General features: G+C 38.7%; 1 protein-coding gene across 2 annotated transcripts in view; it reads right to left on the bottom strand.

Moving 5' to 3' along the window:
• Nucleotides 1-26,281, bottom strand: part of MAN2A1 (mannosidase alpha class 2A member 1) — a 166,611-nt gene that overhangs the window by 16,376 nt on the left and 123,954 nt on the right. For both annotated transcript variants that reach the window (XM_032845164.1, XM_032845154.1), the window contains exons 16-19: nucleotides 26,152-26,266; nucleotides 11,271-11,404; nucleotides 8,300-8,441; nucleotides 5,964-6,097 (exon numbers count right to left, since the gene is read on the bottom strand). In XM_032845164.1, the coding sequence (XP_032701055.1) occupies nucleotides 5,964-6,097; nucleotides 8,300-8,441; nucleotides 11,271-11,404; nucleotides 26,152-26,266 (525 nt within the window). The remainder of the gene's footprint in view (nucleotides 1-5,963; nucleotides 6,098-8,299; nucleotides 8,442-11,270; nucleotides 11,405-26,151; nucleotides 26,267-26,281) is intronic.

The raw sequence follows: 26,281 nt of genomic DNA on the forward strand, positions 1-26,281 counted from the left end.
TTTTTGTAAGATGGGGCTCAAATAAAAGGCTTGGCTACTTATCTGGGTGAAAAGATAGGATTTATAGGAGATACAGGGCTTAAAATTCAGAATGTCAGATTAGCACTGAACAGAGGGTGTTGAGCAAAGAGTGACAGGCATCTTGCCAGCAGTGAACTGTAGATGCCATTACAATTCAGACTACGGAGAGAGAGAAAAAAAATTAAAGGCAGTAGAGGGACACTGTAATATTAAGATACTGACAAAATATATCAGGTCTGAAAGAGTTGTAAAAAAAAATATGTACCCATCCCACACTCTTTCTTTAAAAGAAAGATTACATAAAACATAGATAATTATATTCACCAACAATACTGAAATTTAATGCATGTTGTTGAATATTGAGGGAACAGTTTTCAACCGGAAACTTTAAATGTATTCCAAGATCAAAGGACTTCATAATCTAGGTCAGGAATGCTGACAAAATCAGTTTTCAGTAATAAAAGATAAAAGATTCCAACAGAAAAGAAGACACCTGCTGTATCAGAATCAGAAGGCATTAAGTCCATTCTAGGTCAAGTAAGATTCAGAAAAAGCTCTCTGGCTTTGTTCTCTGCCCTTGGAGGAATCCCTGGACACTTCAGTGAATAGGTGGGCTACTTCTTGATGGATTTTGTATACCTTTCAAACAGTAGTGGGCATATGTACCATTCCTCCTGACCCGCACCAGTTTCCCTGGCTCTCAGTGCCCCCAAACTGACCACACATAAGAATGGCTTGGGAAGATTTAAACATGGATCCCTGAACCCTAACCCAAATCTACTTAATCCGAATGTCCAGGGATGAGCCCTAGGAAGCCAAAGTTTAGCCCCCAAGGCAAATCTCAAAATCTGTCGGTCTGACACAGCTCTGTGGACATGTGCCGGCAACCGTCGCCCCAGACAACCTTGCACAAGAAACCGCTCTTTTTGGAACGGAATGTCTAAGTCTCACTCTTCAACAAGTTTTGGATTAAGAAAGTGATTCAGCTCAGAAACATGTTAATGATAAGCCTCGTCAAAGGAAACAATGCCATGAATGTAAGTGCTTTGAGAATTCAAAAACTGTGCCATTTATTGTCCTAAGCAGGATAAGGAAGAGAAGTCTATGGAAGAGTTGTAGTTCAGAGTTATAAAAGCACCAAGAACATACAACATCGCTGGAAGCTGGCCAGGCGGGGTGGGACAAAATCTCTCAGAAGTTCCAGGATTCATACACTTTCTTAACATTTTTATAGCAACGAGGTGCTTGACAAGATATTTAGCTGGTGAATTATCATTTTTCGACTAATCTCCTGGAAAGGTAATCTTTTAATTGAAACCTTTATGATAAACCCAAAGCTGATAATGGATGTTTGTTATGGGAAATTTTATGTGTTTGTTTAAGCTGTAAATGAATTCCCTAGCCTTGCAGTAACTAATACACTATTCTATACATTATTTGGTTTCTTGTGTGTTGGAAGGCTTCAAGCTGTTCAGGTCTAGCTTTTTCCTTTCAGCCTGTATGAAATTATAAAGAGTTTCCAGCACATTCTGATTCCAAACCACACCAAGTTGAGACCTCCTTTGGGTTCTAGCCCTTATTTCATAAGTCAGAATCTCTTACTAGGCTCCATGGTGTCCTTCATTAAGCCCACTTAAGTTATGTGATCCCTAAATATCAAAGGTTTCCATTCATCTACATCAAAACTTGCTAAATAAATTATCTAAGATAATAAGAGATGATATCTTGAATCACTTTTGCTTATTTGGTATGACCTGATACATGGTGGGAACTTGATAAATGTTTTTTGAACTTAATCTATCAACAAGCAAATGTAATATAAATAAATGAGAGAAAAATACAGTAGGGGAAAGGATGCAGGAAAAGACAGAGACAGAAGAAATAATGAATGAAAATATAATGAATCATAAGATTTAGAAATAAACTTCATTTAATGCAGAGGTAAAGCCTGGTGATCTGTGGGCTAAATTTGCCTACAGATAGGTTTTGGTAGGTCTGCATGGTATTAATGTCTGTTTTTCGGCCAACTCTCAAAAAAAGAAAAAAAACATCCAGGAGATTTCATGTTGAAATTGTCAACAACAATAAAAAAAACTCCCCACAACAGGTAACTTTTTAATTTTTTCACCCAAAACACTGGAAATCCAAGTCACACAGGGCCCTGACATTCCCTCAAGTGCAGCTGAGTTGTAGCTCTCAGTGGGATGTACCCTCATACCCATCACAGACCTGAGGTCACCTCACTTAAGCGTTTGCCCTGAAACCTGACCAACCTCCCTCATGCCATCACTTCTCTGAGCCCTCTAAGCATGTGAGCTTTTCATCTGATCTCTCCTAGCTCTTTATCCTTACACGTAAATAACGGGTATCACAGGTCAAATGACACAACTGTAATACCTGAACACTTGTAGCACTTCTAATTCCTGGTTCAATGCCCTCGACTGTATTCAGCAGTCGGTGGGAAGAGAAAGGGAGTAAGCATCAAGGAAACAAAACCTAAAGGGTCAATGCCAAACAGACAATTCCCATTTTCCACCTCCGCTGACCCCTGAGTGTCATTACCATGGATGACAGTTCACCTCATAAAGCTACAGCAACCCACTGGACATCTTCACATCTCAAAAGTATCACTCTAGTCCCTGTTCTCACTCTCTCTCTGTGGAACACTCAAGAACAGGACTTGGTTCTACTTAGTCACCCAGATTACTCCCAGAGGCTCCGGCAGGCTGAAGACCTCCTGCTAAAATGTCTTCTTGTACAGAGAGGGTCTCCTCATCACCCTGCTTCCTACTGTCAATGGTTTAAACATGAGAGTCTGAGTTGAAAATAAAAGTACTTTCTGGAAAAAAAAAAAAGTACTTTCTGGAAAATTTAAGCTATATGAGATGGAACATTCCTTAATCAACTGTCTTTTTAATCAATGTCACTAGAAATTAAAATGTATTTTCTCTTCTCTAGTTCATTTTTTATTTAAAAGAAACTATTGATCTAAGTCCAAGAATCTAGAGTTGAGCAAAAGAAAAATTTAACCAACACAGGATTATAAAAACATTGGATCAAATTTCAATCAATTACTATCCAAGGAGTTTCTAAATGGGAATAAACAAATTATTTTACTTCTAAGTGAAAGCTTTATAGATCTGACATGAAAATGCTTATTGCCACAGTTAACAGAAGCTTTGCAAATTAGTGTCTATATAGAGAGAAAAAAAATCATAAAAGCTGGAAACATTTTCGGGAGGAGAGAAAGATAGTAGCTGCCAGCACTCAGACAATGATTTTCCTGTGCCGTTTCAGTCCTAAAATTAAGCTATCTTGTCAGTAATTGATTTAAACCATGAATCCCAAGACCTGGTTTAAATCTTGACATCTAAAAATGGATATTAAAATCTTTTTTTCCTAAAAGATGCTAGATACTGGAAGAATTCTTGGCTTTAATGAGCTGTTGCCATTTCATTCAATCAACTGGTGTTTTATTTATAGAATAGCTACCACAGGCAAGGAGCCGTGTGGGGCACATGAAAATGAAGCAGACGAGTCCCTGGAATCAAGCAGGGGGAAGAGAACATGCCTCATGTGACGAGGCAGCAAGAGGGGCCTGGGGTTAAGTGTGGTGGCATCGGGCGCTGTTACGGCTCCCTCGTTGATGCCTTTGTGCATTCATTCCTGCAACAAGGATGGGGTGCTTCCTCTGTTAGGAACAATTCTAGAAGCAGAGGAACATGGCCCCTACTCTCCGTGAAGTTATGGTCCAAAAGAGGAGAGAGAAAATGATAAAAAATAATCACATCTATGCACGGAGGACAGATGCGCAGTTCTGAGGAGGCACTGAAGACAGTGCTCTGGCCTGCTCAAGTAAAAGCAGTTGACCAAGGCAGCCGTGACCCAACTCCTATGAACAGTTCCCTGGGCAAATGCAAAGGAAATGCCCATGTATGTATGTATGTATTAATATCCACGGAAAGGTGCCATGGGCGCAGGGTGCATGGGGAGTACTTGGGATTGAAAGAAAATCAGTGAGCCCAGAGCAGAAATAGTGTGAGTCATGCTAGATGAGGCTGGGGGACAGGCAGGGCCCAGATCACAAAGGGGGCTCTTCAGGCCGTGGGAAGGGTTTTTGGCTTTTATCAGGAAAGCAATGAGAAGATATCTGAGGGGTCCCGAAGTGGGCAGTGAGGTCAGATTGAGTTTTGAAAAAACAAATCACTTTGCCTACTTGATTGAGAACAAATATGTCAGGAAAAGGGAGCAGAATGGTTCAGGAAAGACATGATGTTTAGGTTAGGGTGGTCTTAATAAGCGAGTTTATAGATTTGAAATATTTAGGCAATAAGAGAGCCAAGCACTGGTGATTATTGTTTTAAGAAAGGGGCAGGCCAAAGAGAGTACCAATGAGAGGTCCCTCCTACATGTGTGGCACTGGATGAAAGGTGGTGCCAGTCCCGGAGAGAGGGAACACTAGAAAAGAGCAGATTTGGAGGGGGAGAGAGATCATGAGAGTGATCATGGATATGTCGGGTCTGAACAGTAGGACACAGCTAAGTGGTTGGGTCTGCAGGTTAGAGGTGAAATGTTTGCGCAGGTTTCATCCGTGTAGAGGTGGTCACACAGCCACGGGAGTAGGAGAGATTGCAGAGGGAGAAAGTATACAATGAGAAAAGGAGAAGACATGAGGCCAATCCTTGGGAGCTCTGAAATTTAGTGGCTGAATCAATAACCATTGGAGAGATAGAGAAAGAACTACTTGGGAGGCAGGAGGGAAACCAAATGAGCACGGTACCACGGAAACGCTGGCTCAGACTGTCTTCTAAGAAGTGACATGGTCAGTGTCAAATGTTGCTGCACGGTGAACTAAGACGATAGATCTCGTGATCCTGGAAAGGGTGTGAAACATCTACTGGATCTGGTGACGCTGGCAAAGGTGTGTGGGGGAGGCTAAAGCACTACTAAAATGAACAGAGTGTGACACGGAAGCAATGACATAAACCTCTCACAAACCGGCTCAACTGGGTGAGGGAGCCAGGATGGTAGTGCAGGGGAAAAGGGGAGGAGTCTGCATGGAGGCTGTTTTGGGTTTTATTTCTAATAGAAGACAAGGAAGAGTGTCTGAAAGCCTGAAGAAAGGGTTTCCTAGGGGAACGCTGGCTCTGCCGGGCAGGGGGAGGGAAGGAGGATGACGTCTCCACTGCAACATGAGGGAAGAAGAAAAGCGTGGGAGGAGATGGTTGATACCTAGAACAGAGAGCCCTGTCAAATGTGAAGTCAGTGGGGAGGCCGCCAGCTGAGAAGAGCTGAAAAGATCTGGAATGGGTCAGTGAAGAAAGGAGGAGAGCAGAATGAGGGAAAAAAGGGCTGTGTAGAGAGTCATCTGTGGTGGGAAATCAGTAAAGCATGGGGGGACGGTGATGATGACTTTGGTGTCGCCTTGAAGGGATGTATTGTCATGTTGCTTGACATCTAATGGAGCTTTAGCCAGATCGTTTAATGGAATGCTGGGGTTTGTTCTGAGAAATGAAAACTGAGCAAGAAGACAAGTAAATCCATTTTCAATAGAGGAGTCTAGGACTAGAATAAGCACACAAAGGTTTCCAATAAAGTTTACTAATCAAACTTGATCTCCTAAGAATGGGCCGAGTTTCTATTCCTAAATTCAACTCTTATTTTCTTTCAAAATAATTTCAGAAAATTTCATCTGAACTGATTCCTTAACATTATTTTCCATCTACATAATAAGCAAAAATAAAAAAATAAGATGACCTAAATGCAAATCTGACTTATGTGTAACTGAGGTTCTCTTTCTTGTGACTATAGGCTACATCTAGTATAAAGATATCTCAACACCGGGAATTGTAAGTCATAAAAAAAGTGGAAAGTCATAATGTCAAATTTTGGGTGGCAAAGAACAATCAACATCAGAACATACGAGTTATTTTTTTTCCTACCATATTCACAACACTTCTTTTTTCCAGTAGTATTCGAAATAAATTAGCTGTAACCTTGTTATCATGGACACCTTGCTCAAGGCCGCGATTATCATCTTGCATCAGTCTTCGATCCATGATAACTTCAATCTGACCTAACAAACAAACAGACAAACAAACAAACTGGCCAGGGTTATTTAATACCAACATCTAGTAAGGATCTCTTAAGTTTAGGCATGGTCCTGATTTAAGCCAAGGAGACAGATCTGTAGAGCAAACAGTACCAAGGGCTTTCTCAAAGCAGCTAGTATAAATGTAAAAAATAGGACTGTGTTTCTTCATTAATGTCTGGTAAAATCTGGTAATGAAATTTAAAAACAAGATAGATCAAAATTTAAGTGATATCTAAAAAGAATTAATCTGAAGAGAAAATTATGTCCTCTAAAGTTTTTAGTGGCAGCATCTGGAATTTAAAAATGTTATGAGGTTCGTTAGGAAACATACATCACACATGGAGAAACAAGACAAATACAGATGGGTAGACTCTAAGTAGGATTTGGGAAAGACAATTTGAGTTACTTGGTATCTGGGGATTCTCTGAAGAAACCCCAGGATTTGGAGACATCCACCATGTACCCCGTTCCCTCCCTGGAATTACGTTAGTATCATCAACTATCCTCTCTCCTCCAGCTCAAGAAGAGGTCATATTTGGTTCCTTCATTTCTATGCAATAATTCCACACTTCCTGTAGTTTAAGTTGTAAATAATAGTTAGACTATGAGACTACAAATTTCAAAAACAAAACAAAACCCAAAAACTAAAAAAAAAAAAAGCCCTATCCAAAAACCACCCAGAACCATAGATTTAACTGTCTAGAATTTGCTCCTCAGGCATTGATCATTTCACACCCAAATTAGTATATCAGTCTCTTGGCAATTTCTCTCTTCTCCCTGTCTCCAAATGTTAGCCCTCTTAATATGTGACACTCAGTAAATCTGGGCTGTCCTCAAAATTGTTCTTATGTTTGTAGGTACTCAAATGCTAGGGTACTTGGGTGTCTCTAGCAGGGGCACCTGGGCCAGGTGTGACTCTTGAGCCCATTTTTAAACCTTGCCTTAAATTCTCAAAGCTGGGTCCTTAAGTAGGGAACTAGACATGAGGAGTGGAGCAGTCATGGACTAGACAGTTACGTCACTTCCCTTGATAAAGGCGAGCTGAGAAATAAAGCTCCTCTGCCCCTAAACCACATTTAGGAATTTTATGTAAAGTTGTCCAATCTATAAATGTACTTAATTTTTTAAAAATTTAAACATAAGCAGTTTGAGACTTCTGGACTCTTCAGCAACAGAAAAATTTGGCAACCCGGGGCCCCTTACCCCAGGGCAACAAGAGTCAGGCACTGAGCCGCAGCTGCCCCATCGTCATACACTGGGAGTGGTGGGCCCCAGTCTGCCAAAGCCCCACCACTCCCTCTGCACCCCTGACGTGAGGCCATTATTATCTTTATGATGGCATTCATGGTTTTACGGTATCATCTCATGATTTTGTGTAACGAAAGCCATGAAGAAAGAGGAACAGTATGCTTTTTCATGGGCGGCGGGGGGTACATACAGAATGTATGCATATGCCTAATAAAAAAAATGGGTTTGTGGCAAAGGGTAAGCCAGGCACCTGCACCCCTTTATTATCTGTCTGGCTCCTTAAGACATTTTTCTTAGCAACTCTTAAGATGTAAGAAAGAAGAGTACATATAAATGACAATGAAAAATATGGATTATGAAGGACATAAGCCTCCCATAGAAGGTTTTATAAAAATTAATCTGTGTTTATGATTTATCTTCTCTTTCCATCTTGTTCTCTCTTTCAGAATCCTTGAAATTGTGTCTGTCACCTCTTTTTTCCCTAGCTGTATGATTTCAGCTCTCGCCTTTCAGGTGGTAGTGCCCTAGAAGGCTGTGATTCAGAAGGACCTACGTTTGTGGGAACTTACGCAACTCTGGAAATTCTCTAACTTTTCTCCCAGCCACTTCTCTTCTTTTACTTCTGGAGAATTTCCACAGCTATTCCATTATGACAATGGCAGAAGACTGTGCAAACAATGAGCTATCAGGGGAGATAAATTATCTTTAAGAAGCAATGGTTTTGTGGGGTTTTAGGTCCCTCATTCTTCCTCAGCAGATTGAGCAAATAACGTTATTTTATGTTATTCTCACAAAACCAAAATTAACTAATAGTCTGGTTCTCAAAAGAAGGAGGCTAGTGTCTGAAGATGGTAATTATTACACATGACCAAGAGAAAAATTATACACTTGGAAATGAAACTTGTAAGAGCCAAAAAGATTCCAAACAATACGTACCACTTTTCAAACTTGACACCCCTAAAGACTGAGCAGAGAGTAATGTCAAGCGATGTTTGGCATCCTGGATATAGGCCATTGTAGTCATCGGATAGACGTTTGCTTGAAGAGGTAATTTGCTCATTGTCATTCTAGGCTGAATCTAAAAGACCAAACAGTTCACTTTAAAAAAAAGAAATCAAGTGATATTTACAGATGTACTTTAAAAAATGAGTACTGACTACAGACAGATGACTTTTCTTCCAAAGAGAAAAGAGTATAGCTTCCTTTCTTGTTCAAAGGAAGAGCTAATTTAAGAATTAAAACATTCCTCAAAACAATATAAAAAAAATAATGAGGATCTTAGAAAAATATAAAGTGAGAAAGGTAGAAATTATCCAGGTTTTTAAAATAGGCATTCCTATTTAAATTCAGAATAAAAATCCTTAACAAAAGTCTTCTAGCTTTCCAATATTTGCATAAAACAAATTATAAAGGTATTAAGTATTCATTTCTCATCTAAATCTAACATACTGCTTTTGTAATGAGTGTTAAGCATAATAGCTCTCTATCCCCTTTCAAAAAATATCTTTTATAATTCTTGAATCAGTTTTAATAAATACCACAGATCCCCTCATTGAATTCTCCAACATATTACACTAAAATAATCAAATTCATATTTATATTTAAAGACTCTTCAGTGCTTACTTTTCCTGTTTAGTTTCAATGTAGATAGTTCCATATTTTAATTTTTCTTGGTCTAGTATGTGAATGCATGAAATACATTATTTTATTTTTTGACAGAAAACGCACTAAGCTGGCTGGGGTCAAGGAGACTCCCTCAAACCACAGCAGGAAACATCAAACAGAGACTTTGTTATCAGGTATCTTATTCACACCACATAAAAATGACATCTCTCCTATTCAGCTCATGCAAGTTTGACATGACATGACATTCAAGAAGGAAAGAAATACAAAGTTAATGTAATAGTTAACACGTATTGAGTGCTCATTATAACTAGGCAAAGTACTAGGTATTCACAAATACGATCTTTAATCTTTACAACAACCCCACAGTGTGTCCTTCAACTTACTGGTTGTACCGAATAGAGCCCCCCAAATTCATGGCCATCCACAATCTGTGAATGTGATTTTATTTTGAAATAGGATCTCTACAGACATAAATTATACTGGATTAGGGTGGGCTCTAATCCAAGGATTGGAGTCCTTCTAAGAGGGAAGTCTGGACACAATGGAGACACACGGAGAATACAACAGGGACTCTGTGACAGCAGAGGCAGACAGTGGAGTGATGGCTCTACAAGCCAACAGTGCCCAGAATGGCCGGATGCCTCCAGAAGCTAGAACAGGCAAGGAAGAGTATTTCCCTATAGACTCTGGAGGGAGTGTGGCCCTGAAGACATCTTGATTTTGGACTTTTGCTGTCCAGAACTGTGACAGAATAAATTCTGCTGTTCTAAGCCACCCAGTTTGTGGTAATTTGTATCACAGGCCCAGGAAATTATAAAACTGAAGAAACAATTGTAAAATGTTTAAAAAAAAAAAAAAGATAGTTTCAAAGAATTTTCCATTTCTTCTTTCCAGTCCTAATCCTTCCATTCAAATTAACTTGTACACTCAATGCAAAGGGCATTCACACATTCACACTGTCATGACTATGGGGCTGCCAGCCATGCTCCCTACCTGTGGGTCTAGATTTCTGGTTTTGCCCAAGAACTACTCTTTTCAAGGCTTAAAAAAATGGCCTATTTTAGAAGCAGAAATATTTACGTTATAAATTTAGACATTTATAAATATAGAAATAATATTTCCCTATTTATTCAAATGCTTGATCCTTGAAAAGAAAATTCACATTTTTATTCACTTTTACTAAGTTTTTTTTTCATTCATGTATACACCCACACATACAAATAATTGCTTCTGTAAGATTTTAAGAAAAAGAGTTTCTTTTGTACACAAGGAAAATGAATCACCATAAAGTCATGGCTTCATTTGAAAACCAAACAGCTGCGGTAGAATTAACATGTAAATTCAAAGTGTATAATGCAATTTTTATGCTTTGGAAAAGGTTTAAATTTAACCTTTGCAGGAAATTGCACAAGAGAAAATTACCACAATCCCTTCCACTCAACCCAGTTGAAAATCAGACAAAGTAAAAGCATTTGTTGTGAAATTATTTCTATTCATAGCCAGAACTTTCTAAAATGCTAATGTCTCAAAAACATGCTAATGTTTTTAATAGTATTATTTCAATGCTATGTTGTCACACACATATACTCTGAATACAGAGATTTAGGTAACAATCAAAAGAGCCCTATTAAATTAGAGTGCTGACAATCTGGAAAAATTTTGAGTCAATTTTCTCATCACCATTTCAAACTATTTTGTGAACATTTGATTAAATATATACCTACCCACATTTCTAAATAGATACAGGTTTGTATTTCTTTGTCTAAGTCTATGTACACATATGTGTGTGCATAAAGGTAAACACCCTTACATTATTGATAAAAAGAGGGGAAGAGTTTCCCTGAAATTTAAAAGAGCCTATTATTACATTACACATTTAAAAGTATATATGTAATAAATTAAATATGCACAGACCGTTTCCTTATGAGGGGAAAATATATACTCCATCAGTCCCTAATTAGTTTCCTTTCTATGAAACAAATTCAGATATATTTTGGTATCAAGGCATTTAACATGCAAATGGTCACCAAATCTGCCTTTGAAAAAAATACATCTGTAAATCAGATGTTCTACAAACCAATCTCTCAAATATTTGTTCTAACTTCGGAAATCTGGTTGAATATAGAACCTATAAGTACCTGTTAAAATTCAGTTTTCCTTTAGAAATAATTTGTAAACTTAAGCAAATTTTTCGAAGGATGTGAAATTAACTGACCCATTTCCATGCATAAAACTTGCACACTAACACCGCTATTACTTAGACATTTTAAAGGAAAATTACCTGGTATCCATTCAGGTCAGTATAAAATCTGTTTTGACTGTTTATGCTAGAAGAAATTCTCATTGCAATCTCACGGTTATGTTCTTTTCGGATGTCCACGATATTGGACACTTCCACAGACTGTCCGTCTATTCCTAAATTTAAAAGAATATATACGTTAATAGAAATTTATTGCTCCACTTTTCTTAAATATACTGTACGGAACTAACAAAGTGACATACATTTTTCCCATTTTCTACTCCTATCTTCACCATTTTTTATGCTAACTGTGCCACTGTTCACCTTTTTCCTTCTTTTCTTTTTCTTTTTTTCTTTTTTCTAAACTGTCAGATGGTAGAAAACGCTTACTCCAGGGCACATATAACTCAACAGAAGGATGAAGAGGTTAGGATGAAATAAATGCAGATGAAATATAACATGCAAATGATTCTCCAATGAGTTTCAGAGGGAAAAGAGGACATTGAATGAGAAAAGGTCGTTAAAATGCGTTAAGAGGCCACCTGTCCTGCCACTGTCCTTCCCCGACAGAGCCACGGGGGCCTACTTCTTCACCACTCACCTTCTGCACTGGAAATCCAAAGCAGTGAAATTTACACCCTGTTGGTTCAAGAGACAGTCTATTATTGCCCATGATCTATAATCTAGGAAAAGAGACACGAGGTCCAATGAGATGATTTATGGCTGAAGTGGGTATTATCATATTAGTATTTGTGGAGTATAATCTGGAGAACTCCCCAGAAGTTAAATCAATTTTAATTGAGTTTGTTATCTCTTAGGACCCCTTGTTATGGAGTGATTCATTTTGCCCTTTGCTGGATAAAGCAGAAGACAGCTTGAAGAAGACCCAGATGTATTAAGCATTTATTTTTTTGGATAAGCCTAAACTGTTCACTAATTTCTATCTGTCACACCACCCTAACTCTATCTTCTGGTCCTCAGTGAAGCCTTGGGTCTATTTCAGAGATGGAGAGGGGAGTTAGGAAGAAATCCAACACTCCTAATACAGATTGAGTGTGTAGAAGATATATTGGATCTTCTAAGAAAGAGCATTCAGGAAAACGAGCAGTCAAAAGAAGAAAGACTGGCTCTATCTATTTCATACGGCAGAAGGTTTTTAAGGTTCAAAGAGCCCTGGACATGTACTGGCCGTTGTTAGTCATTACCCAGCATGCCTCACACACAATCTGTCACAGTGTGCTATTAACCAGCACACTCTTGAGATAAAGAGGGCTATGTAAAGAGAAATGGGGAGTGGGGGAAGGGAGTAAGGAGAACTTTTTCTGGGAGCCAAGAAGAATCCCCAGGGCTTAGAGAAGGTAAAAGCAAAGAGTTAAGGAAAGGAAGTTTGAATCTGTGGGACTTGTGGAAAATCATGAAAATGCAGCTAGCCGAGGCACTATAGGTTTATGTGAGAAGTACACCAGAAATTGTAAAACATAAAGAGTAATATACTGACAATGCTAAATGGGCAAAAGCCTCCACCAATAGAATTTTCAAAATTCACACAGAAGTTCTCTTCTGGGAGATGTTACTCTTGCAACTTGACAACCTCCGTCAGAAATGACTTGTTTCTTACTATGTTCACAAAGCTGAGATGAGCAGTGTGACCTCATGTGTGTGGGAAGATGGCACCATTATTCCCTTCCACTTTATGGCCAGTTTGAACCACTAACTTCTGTCCAGTTAAATATACATATAACTTTTTTTATGACAATTACCAGATAGCTGACCCAAAGAGCTTCACTACAACCGGGAAGTTTAAAAAAAAAAAAAAAAAAGTGACATCTACTGATGCTAGAACAATGGTATCTTCTTTGGTTAGGAAATGTATTACTTTCAATGCAAAGTATCCTTTCAGTAGGTTGATGTCAATCTCAGTATTTTTCAAAACCAATGAAATGTATATGGAATTTTAACAGACAAGCTTCTATAAATGAATCAAAGATGCCAAAAACACAAAATGTAGCACTAGGGATATAGTCCCCTCTGGAGCAGTCAGGAGAACACCTCATCTGCTGGAAGCATTCATAGGGTTTTGAGCACCACGTACATTTTCTCCTCTCTAGACTGGATATTCTCTCAGGGGTCAACACAATACATGAAATGAAATAAAGTCTTAACAAAGGAGAGTGTCGTTAATTTCAAGTCATGTATCTCTAGAAAACATTTACAAAAAAACATGCTTCAAGAAAAAATAGGTAATTTCACATTACCTCCGGCAATAATAAATGATTTCTGTTGAGAAAATCATCCTTCTTGAGCTCAGTATTATGCTCAGATCCTGTTGTGGCAACAAATGTTTACATCTCCTTTAAAAGGAGACTGGAGGGGCGCCTGGGTGGCTCAATAGGTTAAGCCTCTGCCTTCAGCTCAGGTCAGGATCACAGGGTCCTGGAATCCAGCCAAGCATCAGGCTCTCTGCTCAGCAGGGAGCCTGCTTCCCTTCCTCTTTCTCTGCCTGCCTCTCTGCCTACTTGTGATCTCTCTCTCCCTGTCAAATAAATAAATAAAATCTTAGAAAATAAATAAATAAAAGGAGCCTAGGTGTCCATTCACAATTCAGCGAGACATTAATTTAAATTCTGTGCAAGGACAGGCTTTTAACGTAAGATCAAACTTAATACACTTATTATGAACAAACCAAACAAATCTTGTAATGGTAATCAAAGCAAGGAGATATCCCTGAGTTAGGAAAGGGAATTTATTACTTTTTAAAGAAGAATCTATGTGAGGGAGATGAAGGACTGCTACCTTTTCCTACTCTAGGTCAAGAATTCCCTAAGGTGTGCCGTTCCCAAAGAAGTTTATGGCATTGAGGGGACAACTCCCTGGAAAGCATGGGTATGAACCTAGTGGTCTCAGTGGTCTGCAGAATCTTTGCAGTTATGTGGCAGCAAAAAGTCCTTTTACCAAAGTGGTTCCCCCTGGGCATGGATGGCCAGGGATTTCTAAGACCCTCTGGTTTTTCTTCAGTCCTGGGACAGAAAACAGCTCCTACCTAACAAGAGTAGTCCAAAGTCCAAAGACGTGAGGTAGGTCATTGATAAAGAAAGAGAAGTAAGTGCCCTCTTGCTGCTAACGCTTCACACTCTGTCCCGGAAAAGAGAGAATGGAGACTATTTATCTTTATTAGCAGAGGAAATGCAAGCTAAAAACGGAGCAAGTCCATAGGTGGAAAGCCATCATAGAGCATGGAAAGAGTCTTTTTTCTTCCTCCCTAGAGCCTGTTAGCTTCTTACAGATTGTCTTACACAACATCTCTGCATTCCAGTTTTTAACAACATTTTGGGAATGCAGCAGGTGCTGAATCACCATTAAAGAGAATTCGTGAAGAGGTGAGAGGCTGTCCTTCATGATGCCCAAGTCAGCTGACATGGGAGGAAAGCAAACCAGGCCACGGACAGAGTTTAAACAAATAGAAAGCTAACAGAATAAGTACTTTAATTTTGAGCAAACATATGCAAGCTAGAGTGAAGGCTCCTCAAGCACTGAGACCATGTCTTATTTATCTTTATGCTCCCAGCACATAATATGGGCAGATAGTAGTGTTTGCTGAGTGACGGGCAGCAGCTACATGGAGTAATAAGCCAAAAATTACCGAGTCCTTGCTATGTACCATATGCTTGCCATATGCTTTACGTACAGTAACTACAGTAATTCACTCAATCCTAACCGTAAGCCTAGGAGGACATTCCTTGCCCCAGATCACAAGGCTGGCAGAACCAGCACTAAGCCCCTCAACCATCATGCCTCACTAGCAAACCGAACACTAGAGAATGTTGAAGTTACTTTGGGACCAGGGATTGGAGGAGCTTTGCAGTGACTCTAAGTAGAAAGGAGACCTCCATGTAATTTTTTTAAGAAAGGAAGAGGGTACTGATCTGGGATCTGATATGCTGCAAGTGCTACTTAACAGAGCCAAATAAATTATGAAGAAAATGACAATAGAATAAAAATAAAAATAATAAAAAATAATTACAGGACAGGCTTGCTGGAATACAAAACTTCTTTAAAACAATACAAAATCTTTGGGGCGCCTGGGTGGTTCAGTGGGTTAAGCCTCTGCCTTCGGCTCAGGATATGATCTCAGGGTCCTGGGATGGAGCCCCGCATCAGGCTCTCTGCCCAACAGGGAGCCTGCTCCCCACCCGCCCCCCGCCCCACCTGCCTCTCTGCCTACTTGTGATTTCTCTCTCTGTCAAATAAATAAATAAAAACTTAAAACACCCCACTATTACAAAAAAAAAACCAAAAAAACAAAATCTTTTTTTTTTAAAGTTAACAGCAAATGACTTTTATGGACAAATTACATGGACAGTGCCAGAGCCTCAGGTTCTATAACCTGATGTTATGAGAACAAAATATCCTGGAAAAAAAAAATTGTCATAGTCACTTTAAAGCCAATAAAGTAATATATATTAATTAAAGACACTATGATCTCACTTGTCTACATAAGATGAACACTAATCACAAGCATAAGCATATTCACTGTGCAGTGCTGCCAAGGGTAGAAACATGGAAAATAGTCTAGATGTCCACCAACAGGCAAATAAATGCTCTGTAGCAAATGAATGAGATAGCTCCCTGCCCGGGGCCACGAAAGATATCTGATGCAAGAAGTGAATGCAGCATTTGTACAGTGCGATGAACTTCATGCTAAAACCAAACACGGGTGTGCATTGCAAGTGTGTGTGTGTGTGTGTGTGTGTGAGAAAGAGAGAGAGAGAACGAAAGTGATCGAGTGTGCACACAGGTATCTGATTACCTCTCTAGAGTAGTGGATAGGGGCCATGACAGATTCTAGAGGGATTTTACATTATGTACATATACTATAATGTGTGACATTTTTTCAAAAGAATATACATAGATATTATTTGTGTACGTAAAAATTATTTTAAGTATTTTTAAAAGAAGATTATTTTTTAGGAAGGTAGGGAAAAAGATGAAACTGAGTAGGCAAAGGGTCAGGGAGGGAGGCTTCACCTTTTGATTTGGTTGCTTAGCACCAGTCTTAATGAAACTGAGAAGGATACCCTTTCTTGTGTGGAAAGAAAAACTGGAAGGTATCTCGGACACATCCTTTGTGTGTGAAAGAAGAGGTAGATGGAAATGTTCAGGGAGGGTGTGGCTGAGGAATGCAGATGGAAAGCCTGGGGCCATGGCTCCAGGAAGCTTCCGGTGGCTTTCAGAGAACTGTAGCCCTCATTTTCTTGCACAGTTTCCTTTCTTTATCATCAGATCATTTTAACACCTATCTGGGCAGCAGAAGTCAACCCTGACCTGCAGAATCTCAGAGTTGGCCCAATTTTCTCCACCAACCCAATCACCTTATTCTAGCAATTTTGAAATGCAAAGAGAACCTTTCCAAGGAGTATACCAGACACCGCTCGCCATATTCAAATGCTTATCAGAGTGAGAGGCAGCAGCTTGGGAGAAAGAGCAAACAAAAGAGAGCCTGACCCACAACTGGCAAGTTTTCCATATCTTATTAGTGCCGCTCAATGTATGATTAGGACAAGTCCTTACATCAATGTGCCCTAACTGCAACTGGGCCACACCAACCTAGGAAACTGAAAAGTGAAGGTGAGAACCTAAAAGAGGTGTTTAACTGAATTTGAAATAGATATGAAATCATATAAAATCAAACCTCAAAAAACCCATCTAAGATTCAAAGCAAGGTTTTCAGTGAGTGTCCTTAAAAATGTAGGTTCTTGGGCAAAAATGCAAGCTTATTATCTAATTGTTGCCCTCATTCCCTTTCCTTGAATCTATGTCTAAGCAGAGGGGGTGCCTGAGCCATCGCTTCACTGCAGAAGTAGGACAATGGTAACAATAACAATAGGGACAATAAAATCTGTCATGAAAAACCACGGCTTGTAAGTCTAAATATTGCCCCTCCAATTTGGGGAGTATTTTGTTCTGTATTTAAATCATCAAAAATACAAAAAATAATCTTCACATTATGTATTTACTTTCGTGACAGTGCTTTTGTGAACTTATCCAACTTAACCAGGAGTTGACACGTAGAATTATTAACTAATTACACACTGCTTCATTCAACACATAAACTTTAAGGATAATTCTTGCAACAATGATAAATTTAGTAGGCCATTATGGAGATGATGTTTCTAAAAAAGCAAATATTATCATTTTTTAAAAAAGATTTTATTTATTTATTTGACAGGCAGAGATCACAAGTAGGCAGAGAGGCAGGCAGAGCGAGGAAGGAGGAAGCAGGCTCCCTGCTGAGCAGAGAGCCCGATGCAGGGCTCCATCCCAGGACCCGGGATCATGACCTGAGTTGAAGGCAGAGGCTTTAACCCACTGAGCCACCCAGGCGCCCCAAATATTATCATTTTTAAAAACTGTACTCACATCTGAAAGTACCAAGAATAAAAATGGTAATAACTCCCACATTTGGATGACCTTTTTCTCCATGTTGACTTACTCAATTTGCCTATCCATTGTAAGATCTAATTTATCCTCTGAGGTACTTGCTGATTTCCAGGTCTGTAAATGTTCACATTGATTATTTTTCCACAAGTGAAAATTTTAACATCTGCTTTCATGAAATTTGAGTAAATTTCATTCCAAGTCTTGAATTTAAGAAAATGATGATGTACCACTTTGTTTCATTTCATTTCATTTCATTTATCATTTCATAGATAAATAACTACTATGACTTAGGGATGAACTTATTACGAGCGAGGCACTAGTGTACAAAATTTTAGGCTTTTTGTTTCGGTAATTCTTACAATGACACAAAAGTACACGCATAATAGGAAAGTTAGAGCATTTGATTCCATGGACTGCAAATTTTGATTAAAGATGATACCAATTAACCACAATATACTTGAAGACCTAATAATAGAAAAAAATACACAATAACTCTGGAAGCTATCTTTTTTTTTGGTCCTATTAAGTATTGATTTTAAGAAACAACAGGTATTTTGGAAGCTCTGTCTTCATGGGAATACAACATCTACATCAGTAACTTTTTTTAAATTAACATATAATGTATTTATTTGTTTCAGGGGTACGGGTCTGTGAATCATCAGGCTTACACAATTCACAGCACTCACCATAGCAAATACCCTCCCCAGTGTCCATCACCCAGCTATCCTATCCCTACTCTCCCAACCCTCAGCAACCCTCAGTTTGTTTCCTGAGATTAAGATTCTCTTATGGTTTGTCTCCCTCTGTGGTCCCACCTTGTTTCATTTCTTCCTCCCTACCTCCCATGAACCCCCGCCCTGCCTCTCAAATTCCTCATATCAGAGAGATCATATAATTGTCTTTCTCTGATTGACTTGTTTCACTTAGCATAATACCCTCTAATTCCATCCATGCCATTGCAAATGGCAAGATTTGGGGTTTTTTTTTTGAAGGCTGCATAGTATTCCAACAGACAAGGTCTAACGAAAGCATTTCCATGGGAAGAGAATAAAACAGCTCACAACACTGAAGCTTTTCTGTTCTCTTCTGTTCCCTTCCAAGCTGGGGCTGGTCCAGGACAAGTGAGGGAAGAATATGGAATAATCACAATGGTCTGTTTGCATACCCTTCAGACTGACAGTCACTCTGAACTTGCCTACTTCCTGCTCTCCTGAACACGTTCCTTTCCAAGGTAGCTTCATGCAGGAAGCCTGGATTCTGTGTACTCTTACTTCTCAAGTTGATCTTGCCATGGAGGCAAGCAGTTCTTCCTTGTTTTTTCTCTCTTTTTTTTTTTTTTAAACCACACTTTTACCATTACTTCTCTCAACTTACCAAAAAAGAAGCAGTAGGATACCTCTCACTCATCCTAACTCAGTGGATGCTAAACAGAGACAATTTGCAGTACTGGTGTTTGACTGAATTTTAATGGCTGGGTAACAAATATTTTTCCAAAGCATGTGATTTTCTTTTGTTTGCTTTCAACAAAATTGAAGGTGTATCTAATCAATTTGTCAGGCAGTAAAGCATTAAAAATAACTGACTGAAATTCATGTTTGACAATAGACAATTCTGTGATTTATGGAATATAACTCACAAGGAGTTCAAGGGACTGAATGACATTTTTTTTTAAGAGATTTTATTTATTTGCCAGAGAGAGAGAGAGTACACACAAGCAGGCAGGGAGGCAGGCAGAGGCAACGAGAGAAGCAGGCTCCCTGCCGAGCAAGGAGCCCGATGCAGGACTAGATCCCAGGACCCTGGGACCATGACCCGAGCTGAAGTTAGCGGCTTAACCAACTGAGCCACCCAGGCGTTCCTGAATGACATTCTTATAATAGAACTCCTTCCATTCCCACCTACTTATTTATGGTAACATTTTTTTTTTTGTCTTACCTTTATAAAAACAAAAATTAAGAAGAAAATCGATGCTGAAACCTATCTCACTCTAGCATTAAGTATAATTCACCAATGGAATATGAACATATGTGGAATATAAAAGGTACATATGATTCATCCACTGAGAGGAAGGTTTTCATTCAAGCTCATGAAATAAATGACCAAAATGGTAATACATTGGGATTGTTTTGATCAATTGTATACTATTAATAATTTTTATAACTCAATCCAGAAAAAATTTAACTTACTTTTAGGATGACAGAATTTTTGAACTTAAATTAATACACACATACATATATGTTTCATAAGAATAATGAAAGGTTGATCAATATCCTCAAGCATAAAAATAGTATATTAAAATAAAACTCTGTGGGAAGCAGAATGGAAATATGAGTTCAAGGAGAAAATAAAGATGTGAAATTTGACTGTTAAAGGTCTTATTCAGGCCTTTTTAAAAATGCATGATTTCAAAATCAAATTGCTACTCACTGGATATGCTTATTTTAAAATGTCAGTATTTATTATACTCCAGAAAAAATATCTTTTGCAATTTTTTAAATGTATAAAAACTAGATGTCAACTTAAATATATGTAATAGTTTTCCAAATCCTTATAGGAACAAAGGAGTTTGATTAAAAAAAAAAAAACCCACTTCACGCTTTGTAATGTTCTTTCCCTCCTTTCTGCCTATATAAATGACATTTCTCTACGACACAGCATCTCAACAGCCCACTTCCTTTATCAAATCTTCCCCAACACTCCCAAACCTCAATGGCTACTTTCTTTTCTAACACTTATGTCTAATTCATCTGGCCCACATCCTCTTTTTTTTTTTTTTTTTAAGTAGACTCCCCACCCAGTGTGGGGCTTAAACTCAAAGCCCTAAGATCCAGACCTGAGCTGAAATCAAGAGTCAGATGCTTAACAGACAGAGCCACCCAGGTGCCCAAAGCCTACACATCCTCTTAAGGAGAAACAAAACGTAATATGTGCCAGGCTTTATGTACGTTAATTCAGTTAATCCTACAACACTTCCATGAGGTAGACTCTTTTATTGTCACCTTTTTCAGGATGACAAAACCAAGGACAGAGAGGTAATAACTTGTGCAAGATCAAGCAGCTAGACGGTAAGCAGCGGAGCTAGGACAGGAGCTGGAAATGACATGCAGGTGCGTTGACTCTGGAGTCTGAGCTCTTAACCATCATATTTCCCCTATATTTCCCATCCCTACGCCCTTCATCTGAGTTTACTACAACACTTATTTGTGGGGGATGATGTTTCCCTGCTAGGAAGCTATGCCTTCTAGATAGCAGCTGATGTCAAAGAGCCCCCAAGATAACCTCTGAGTTCTGAATTTGTATAACCAGCATGTGCTTATAGTCCCTCAAAATAACCTTCCCTTTCATGCCTGTTGGGAATAATCAGATTCGACGCATAGCTCCTTATTCAATTTTTAAAAGTTCCAATTAAAAGGGAAAAAAATCCTTAGCAGTCAATTACATATTATGGTATTCCAAAAATGTTTTAATTACCTAAGTCTGCCTAGCCATAACTTACTTAATGCTTTTACTCTTAAACTAAATATGGAATGCAGTCCTGGGGGGCGGGGAATGAGAGATTGATTGCATACCATTTTAATATCCTCATGAATCTTTTTATGGAAATAAAAACTTCAGTGAAGCTCTGAGACCTTGTTTACAAGTCGGAGGACTCTAGGGATGGAAGGCCCAGATTCAAGCATCCTTAGAAGATGGAATTTAGGAGCAAGGAGTTAAGCACAACAGAGACTTTATGTGATACTAAGTTTTGTGAAGACTCCTTAATGGTTACACCTAATTGGCCGTCTAGTCTTTCTACCATTTAAGAAACGGAGCCCATAAGAAATTTAAGGACAAACTCAAGGTCACTGGTTGGCTTCAAGATGCAACTAAGGATTCAAATCTATAATTCCCAATGTAATTCTCTTATGTATTTAACCAGATGAAGTTCATTTTGACTCTCTAAAAGTCAAGGGTCATGTTATGAATCCAATCATATTACATATTCAAAACAGAGAAAAACTAAGCGACCTCTTTTTGAATGCTAACTGTGCCCACTCAAGGAAATTATTCAGTCATAGCCTCCAAAGGAAAGTCTTTTCTTCCATACTTTTTGATGGCAGTTCATTACATTTTACCTCCAGGCTATTTGCTTTCTTTTAGCAAGATCCATTACATTTAGTACTTTCATAATATGTCGGCAGAAAATAGGCCAAAAGTATTGCATTTAGGTATTTCTCCTAAGGGCTGAAACATGGTTTACACACGTACTCATTCACTCACAAACACCTGCCTAGGAGAACGTGGTCCCAGGGGAAAGAAGTTTGAAGGTATGTATTATAACTGATCTGGAACCTGAACCTTGTGCTGGTGAAAATGTACATGACACATTGGTAACCCCTAGCAACCTAATTCTTCAAAGTAGCTGCTGCTGTCAGAAAACTAGGGCACCAAAGACTAATAATTACCACTCCAAAGACAAATGAAGCCACAGCTAGGAAATGTCATCTCCTGATCATGATGTCACTGCAAGTTATGCACTTACTTGATGGCACAGAAACAAATATAACATAAGGGGATACATGGGCTTCTGCCTATATGACATTCTATCTTCCAAACCAAGATTAACAAAAAAAGCTAACGTAGCCAAAGCAGCCTTAGTAACATGTAAAGCTTCAACTTAATAAAAGATGATTATAGAACGAGAAAACTAATCCTCACTTCTCCCACCATTTCCCCAAGAAAAATGTTATTTTCTATAAATGAAATATAATCTTTGAAAAAAAAAATAGTTCCAAAAGGGCATTTCATTAAATTATGCGTGCTACAAAATGGATTTCTTATTTAACCTGATGGAAGGCAAAACATTGTGTTGCATTAGAAATCTCTCAAATCCCTCTGATCTTGTAGAGCTTTTAAAGCTAGTGAGCACAAGATTTCCTCTAATTTAATATTTCTAGAAACCTTTGAATGTAATGTCTGAACAATAATCAAAAGAAACACAGAGTGTTTTTTAATAGCTTAAATGATGTTAAGAGAGGGCTCTAAACAGCAACTCCTACCATTTTCAGAACCTGGAGAGAATGCAAATAAGACACTGAAACTTAAATATAAAACACCAAGGAGGGGGAAAAAAAAAAACAAAGTTGGTTGAACCCATACCTCCCAACTCAGTTTGTTGCAAAATCCATGATGACCACCCAGTTTTTATAATCTGGGAAGTGCTATTTGAGTTCTGTTCTTGATTTTGTTTTCTCTCAAAGCTTAATTTGGGCCAAAGGTTACTTTGGGGAAAAAACGGTCAAAGAGTAACTAAAACAGAGATTGAGGAATTTAAGGATACTTTATCAGGTTCACATTACTTTAGCTTTTTTAAAAGAGTATTTCAAGTGAACTGATTTTGAAACACTTAGATAGACTCTCAGTAAAGACAAATAATCCATAATATCACAAATCTTCCTGTTTCTTTATCCTTGTTGCTGAGAGTTAATAAAATCTTGTTTAATTAATGGTTTAGTAACCTAATACAATGATAGTATCTAATCATAAAATATTAATAGTTTCTCTCCCCCAAACCCCAATTTTTTCTGGCTCATAAATTGGTACTAACAACAAACATGCTCTATTCTTTAATACTCATCCAGTAACTGCATCTGGTCAGTTTAAAGGGGGCAAAATTAGCATACATCCAAAGACAGTTTAGTAAATTAAATTTGAAAGTAGGTATTTGTGTTCTTTTAAGAAATATTAAATACAAGCCGATCTACAAAAGCATGTAAGTTGGCTGATGTTTTCTTTAACACCTAAGAGGGAAAGCTATATCCTGTTCATGGATTTTGATCAATCACCCAGATGCCTGGTTTACATGAGGCCCAAGTTTAAAACAACGAAGAGCTTTCGAGTATGGCAAGTGCGGCTGCTTTGATGCGGCATAAACAGACCCTGTTCAGGCACTTTAAACTTGTCGACATCCAAACACCCTGAAGACCTCACATCTCTTCCTTAGGTTTCGATCAGTGAATTAAAACCCCAATGAGCCAGGATCCAGACGACCTGAGCCTTCATGCAACGGTTTGTGAAAGAAAATGACAGATGGAGGGAGGTCAGGAAGGCCACTGAGAAAAAGGCTCTCTCTCTGCAACAGGCCTTATTTTTCCCAAGAGGGAGACCTGTTGAAAGGGGTTCAGATACAAACACAGAAGGATGTATAGTCTGGATGAAAGCCTTTCAGGTGAACTGGTATCTCCCATCTCCTACTGAGAGCTTTCATGTTGGGGGAAAAAAAAAAAAAAAAACAAACACCACCAAAAAATATAAACGCTCTGGGCTTGAGAGTGCAGAAAGAAAAATTACTATGTCACTTCGAATGTTATATATGCTGGTTTCAGGTTCAATCCAGGCAAGAACAGTAAAACTCATCTGGAGAAGCACTCTGAGTTAACTTCACATTATACGTCGTTTCCCACCAACTTCTGAAGCTTTCTGCTTTCAAACTACAAAAATCTAATACAAATGCTTCACCCTGTTTATTCTACCCACTGTGACATCTAGAGGCAATCTGGGGTTTGTACTCTTACTTTATTATTATTACTTTTGTTATGCTAATACTCTAAGCACCCCAGTTGTGAACAACTTCTGTTTCTTAACTCACTAATCCACCGGCATGGTCACCTTGGAGGGCTGGGAGTCAGTTAAATCTTGGTGGTTCCTGATTACGCTAAGGGGCTACTAGTCAGCCACTGGGCATTTTGGACTACTCAGTAGGGGAGAAGGAGAGAGGAGAAAATAAAGGCATTTAGGGTCTGGTAAGTACGGTTTTCTGGGATGAGGCAAGTCAGCCAGAGTCTATTAATTTCCAAATCAACCACTGGGATATGACAGCAAACTAAGCTTATAGTCACAGCAGTAGCAGAAGGTCCTCTAATTTACAGAAACTGTCTCTGTGATGAGCTCCAGATCCCCTGGACAACCCGAGAAAACTCTGAGGCTGCTGTGATGGTGGACAGACTCATTTAAACAAAAGCAAAAGCAATTAAGCGAACAGACTTGACTGAGAAGTTGGAATTCTCCGGCAAGTTGCTTCAGCGTTAACTCTGTGACACAGCCTATCCCCTGAGTATACCTGATGAAAAACGACGATAAACCATGCTTGATGACACAGGTCTGGGCCAAAGTAGGTGCCCCACTGTACTCAAGGAAGAAACATTCCATTATAAGCAACAGTTTTAAGCAAATCTAAAAGCAGATAAGCACATCTGCTGTGTGACGATGCTACTTTCTACCCATAAAACAAAACCTTTGGCCATAGCTGAAGGTGTAGGTTAGAGCTCTCAGAGACGCTGAACAATGGCTTTTGCAAGAGTAGAAAGGGATAGTCAAAAATGTTATTTTTGACTTTCTAGAGATTTTAGAAAACTCAATAAAAGCTTATTTCAGAAGCACAGTCTTCCTTGCAGGTAGGAAAGTGAACATTCCCTGAGCGCAGTACCCTTTGCTTCCCCACAAAACCCAAAAAGCAAAGAGCATCCGACCATATATTTTATCATTAGTTTTCAAACACTTCATTATCTACTGGTATAAAGATTCAGGGAAACAATATTTCCTTTTCTAATTTTTGCAGCCTAGCTAACAGCAAAGAAAAATCGAACGTGGCATTTTTATGAGGTCCTTTTCTAAGAGAGTTGAGACAATGGTAAGTGGTCCGTTTACTAGGATTAGGCTTGTGGTTGGAAAAGTACTCCATTCTAAAAACAGTGAATTCAACACCAACCGAAATAAATGTGCAACTTTGAGGGTATCTGGGAACCACTGCTCCGCCCAAATCTGAAGGAAAGACAAGAGCCACTGCCTGTGGTTAAGTCCCTAAGAGGATTAAAAGCCTATTTACTATTACTTGGTTGATAAGGCGCTGCTCGGTCCCATCCAGAGAGCAACAAACAATTCTGACTTTATACTCTCCCAGGTAAAGGGTTGTAAACAAAAAGAACTAGTAACTAATGTTTTTCTTAAAAGGAAGTTAAGTTCCAGTAACACCTGCTACTGTGATATATTTCATATTTAAGGCAGGCTGTACGTGGGGTGGAGGGGGTGCGCGCGTGTGTGTGTATGTCCCGAGGTGGTCAGTGATCCACTAACTGAAAGCCATACTTGACAGAATTCCCATTTGGTAAAATTAAAAGCAAAACAAAACAAAAAAAACCCCTCTTTTTAGATCTTAGAAATAAAGCTTCCAACTAATGAACTCATGACCAAGACAGATATTATGATAGGTACGGGTGATACACATAAGGAAAGAACCTGTATATGTAGAGTTAAATGTCTGAACATTTCTGATTATCAAAAGGTTAAGTATATTTTTAAACCACACAGTGAGTATGATAGCAAGTTAAGAAAAGACTACCATATATACCATGTTCAAAAACCAATGGCTAATTTACTAAAAATGACACACACACAAATTCCAGAACTAGTATACATGTTTCACAACTATGCTTCTCTGTTTTCTTACCCTGTATGTTGTACAGTCGAACTCTATGGGTAACATGTTCCAAAAAGCAAGTCACGTCTGAGTAAAACCTTCCATGTTGCACTCTGACAAAGGGCAGTGTTGTGTAAACATAAGGCTGAGGAGGAAATGA

Source organism: Lontra canadensis, unplaced genomic scaffold, assembly GCF_010015895.1.
Source record: "Lontra canadensis isolate GAN:19392208 unplaced genomic scaffold, GSC_riverotter_1.0 scaffold4, whole genome shotgun sequence".
NCBI classification, from domain to species: Eukaryota; Metazoa; Chordata; class Mammalia; order Carnivora; family Mustelidae; genus Lontra; species Lontra canadensis.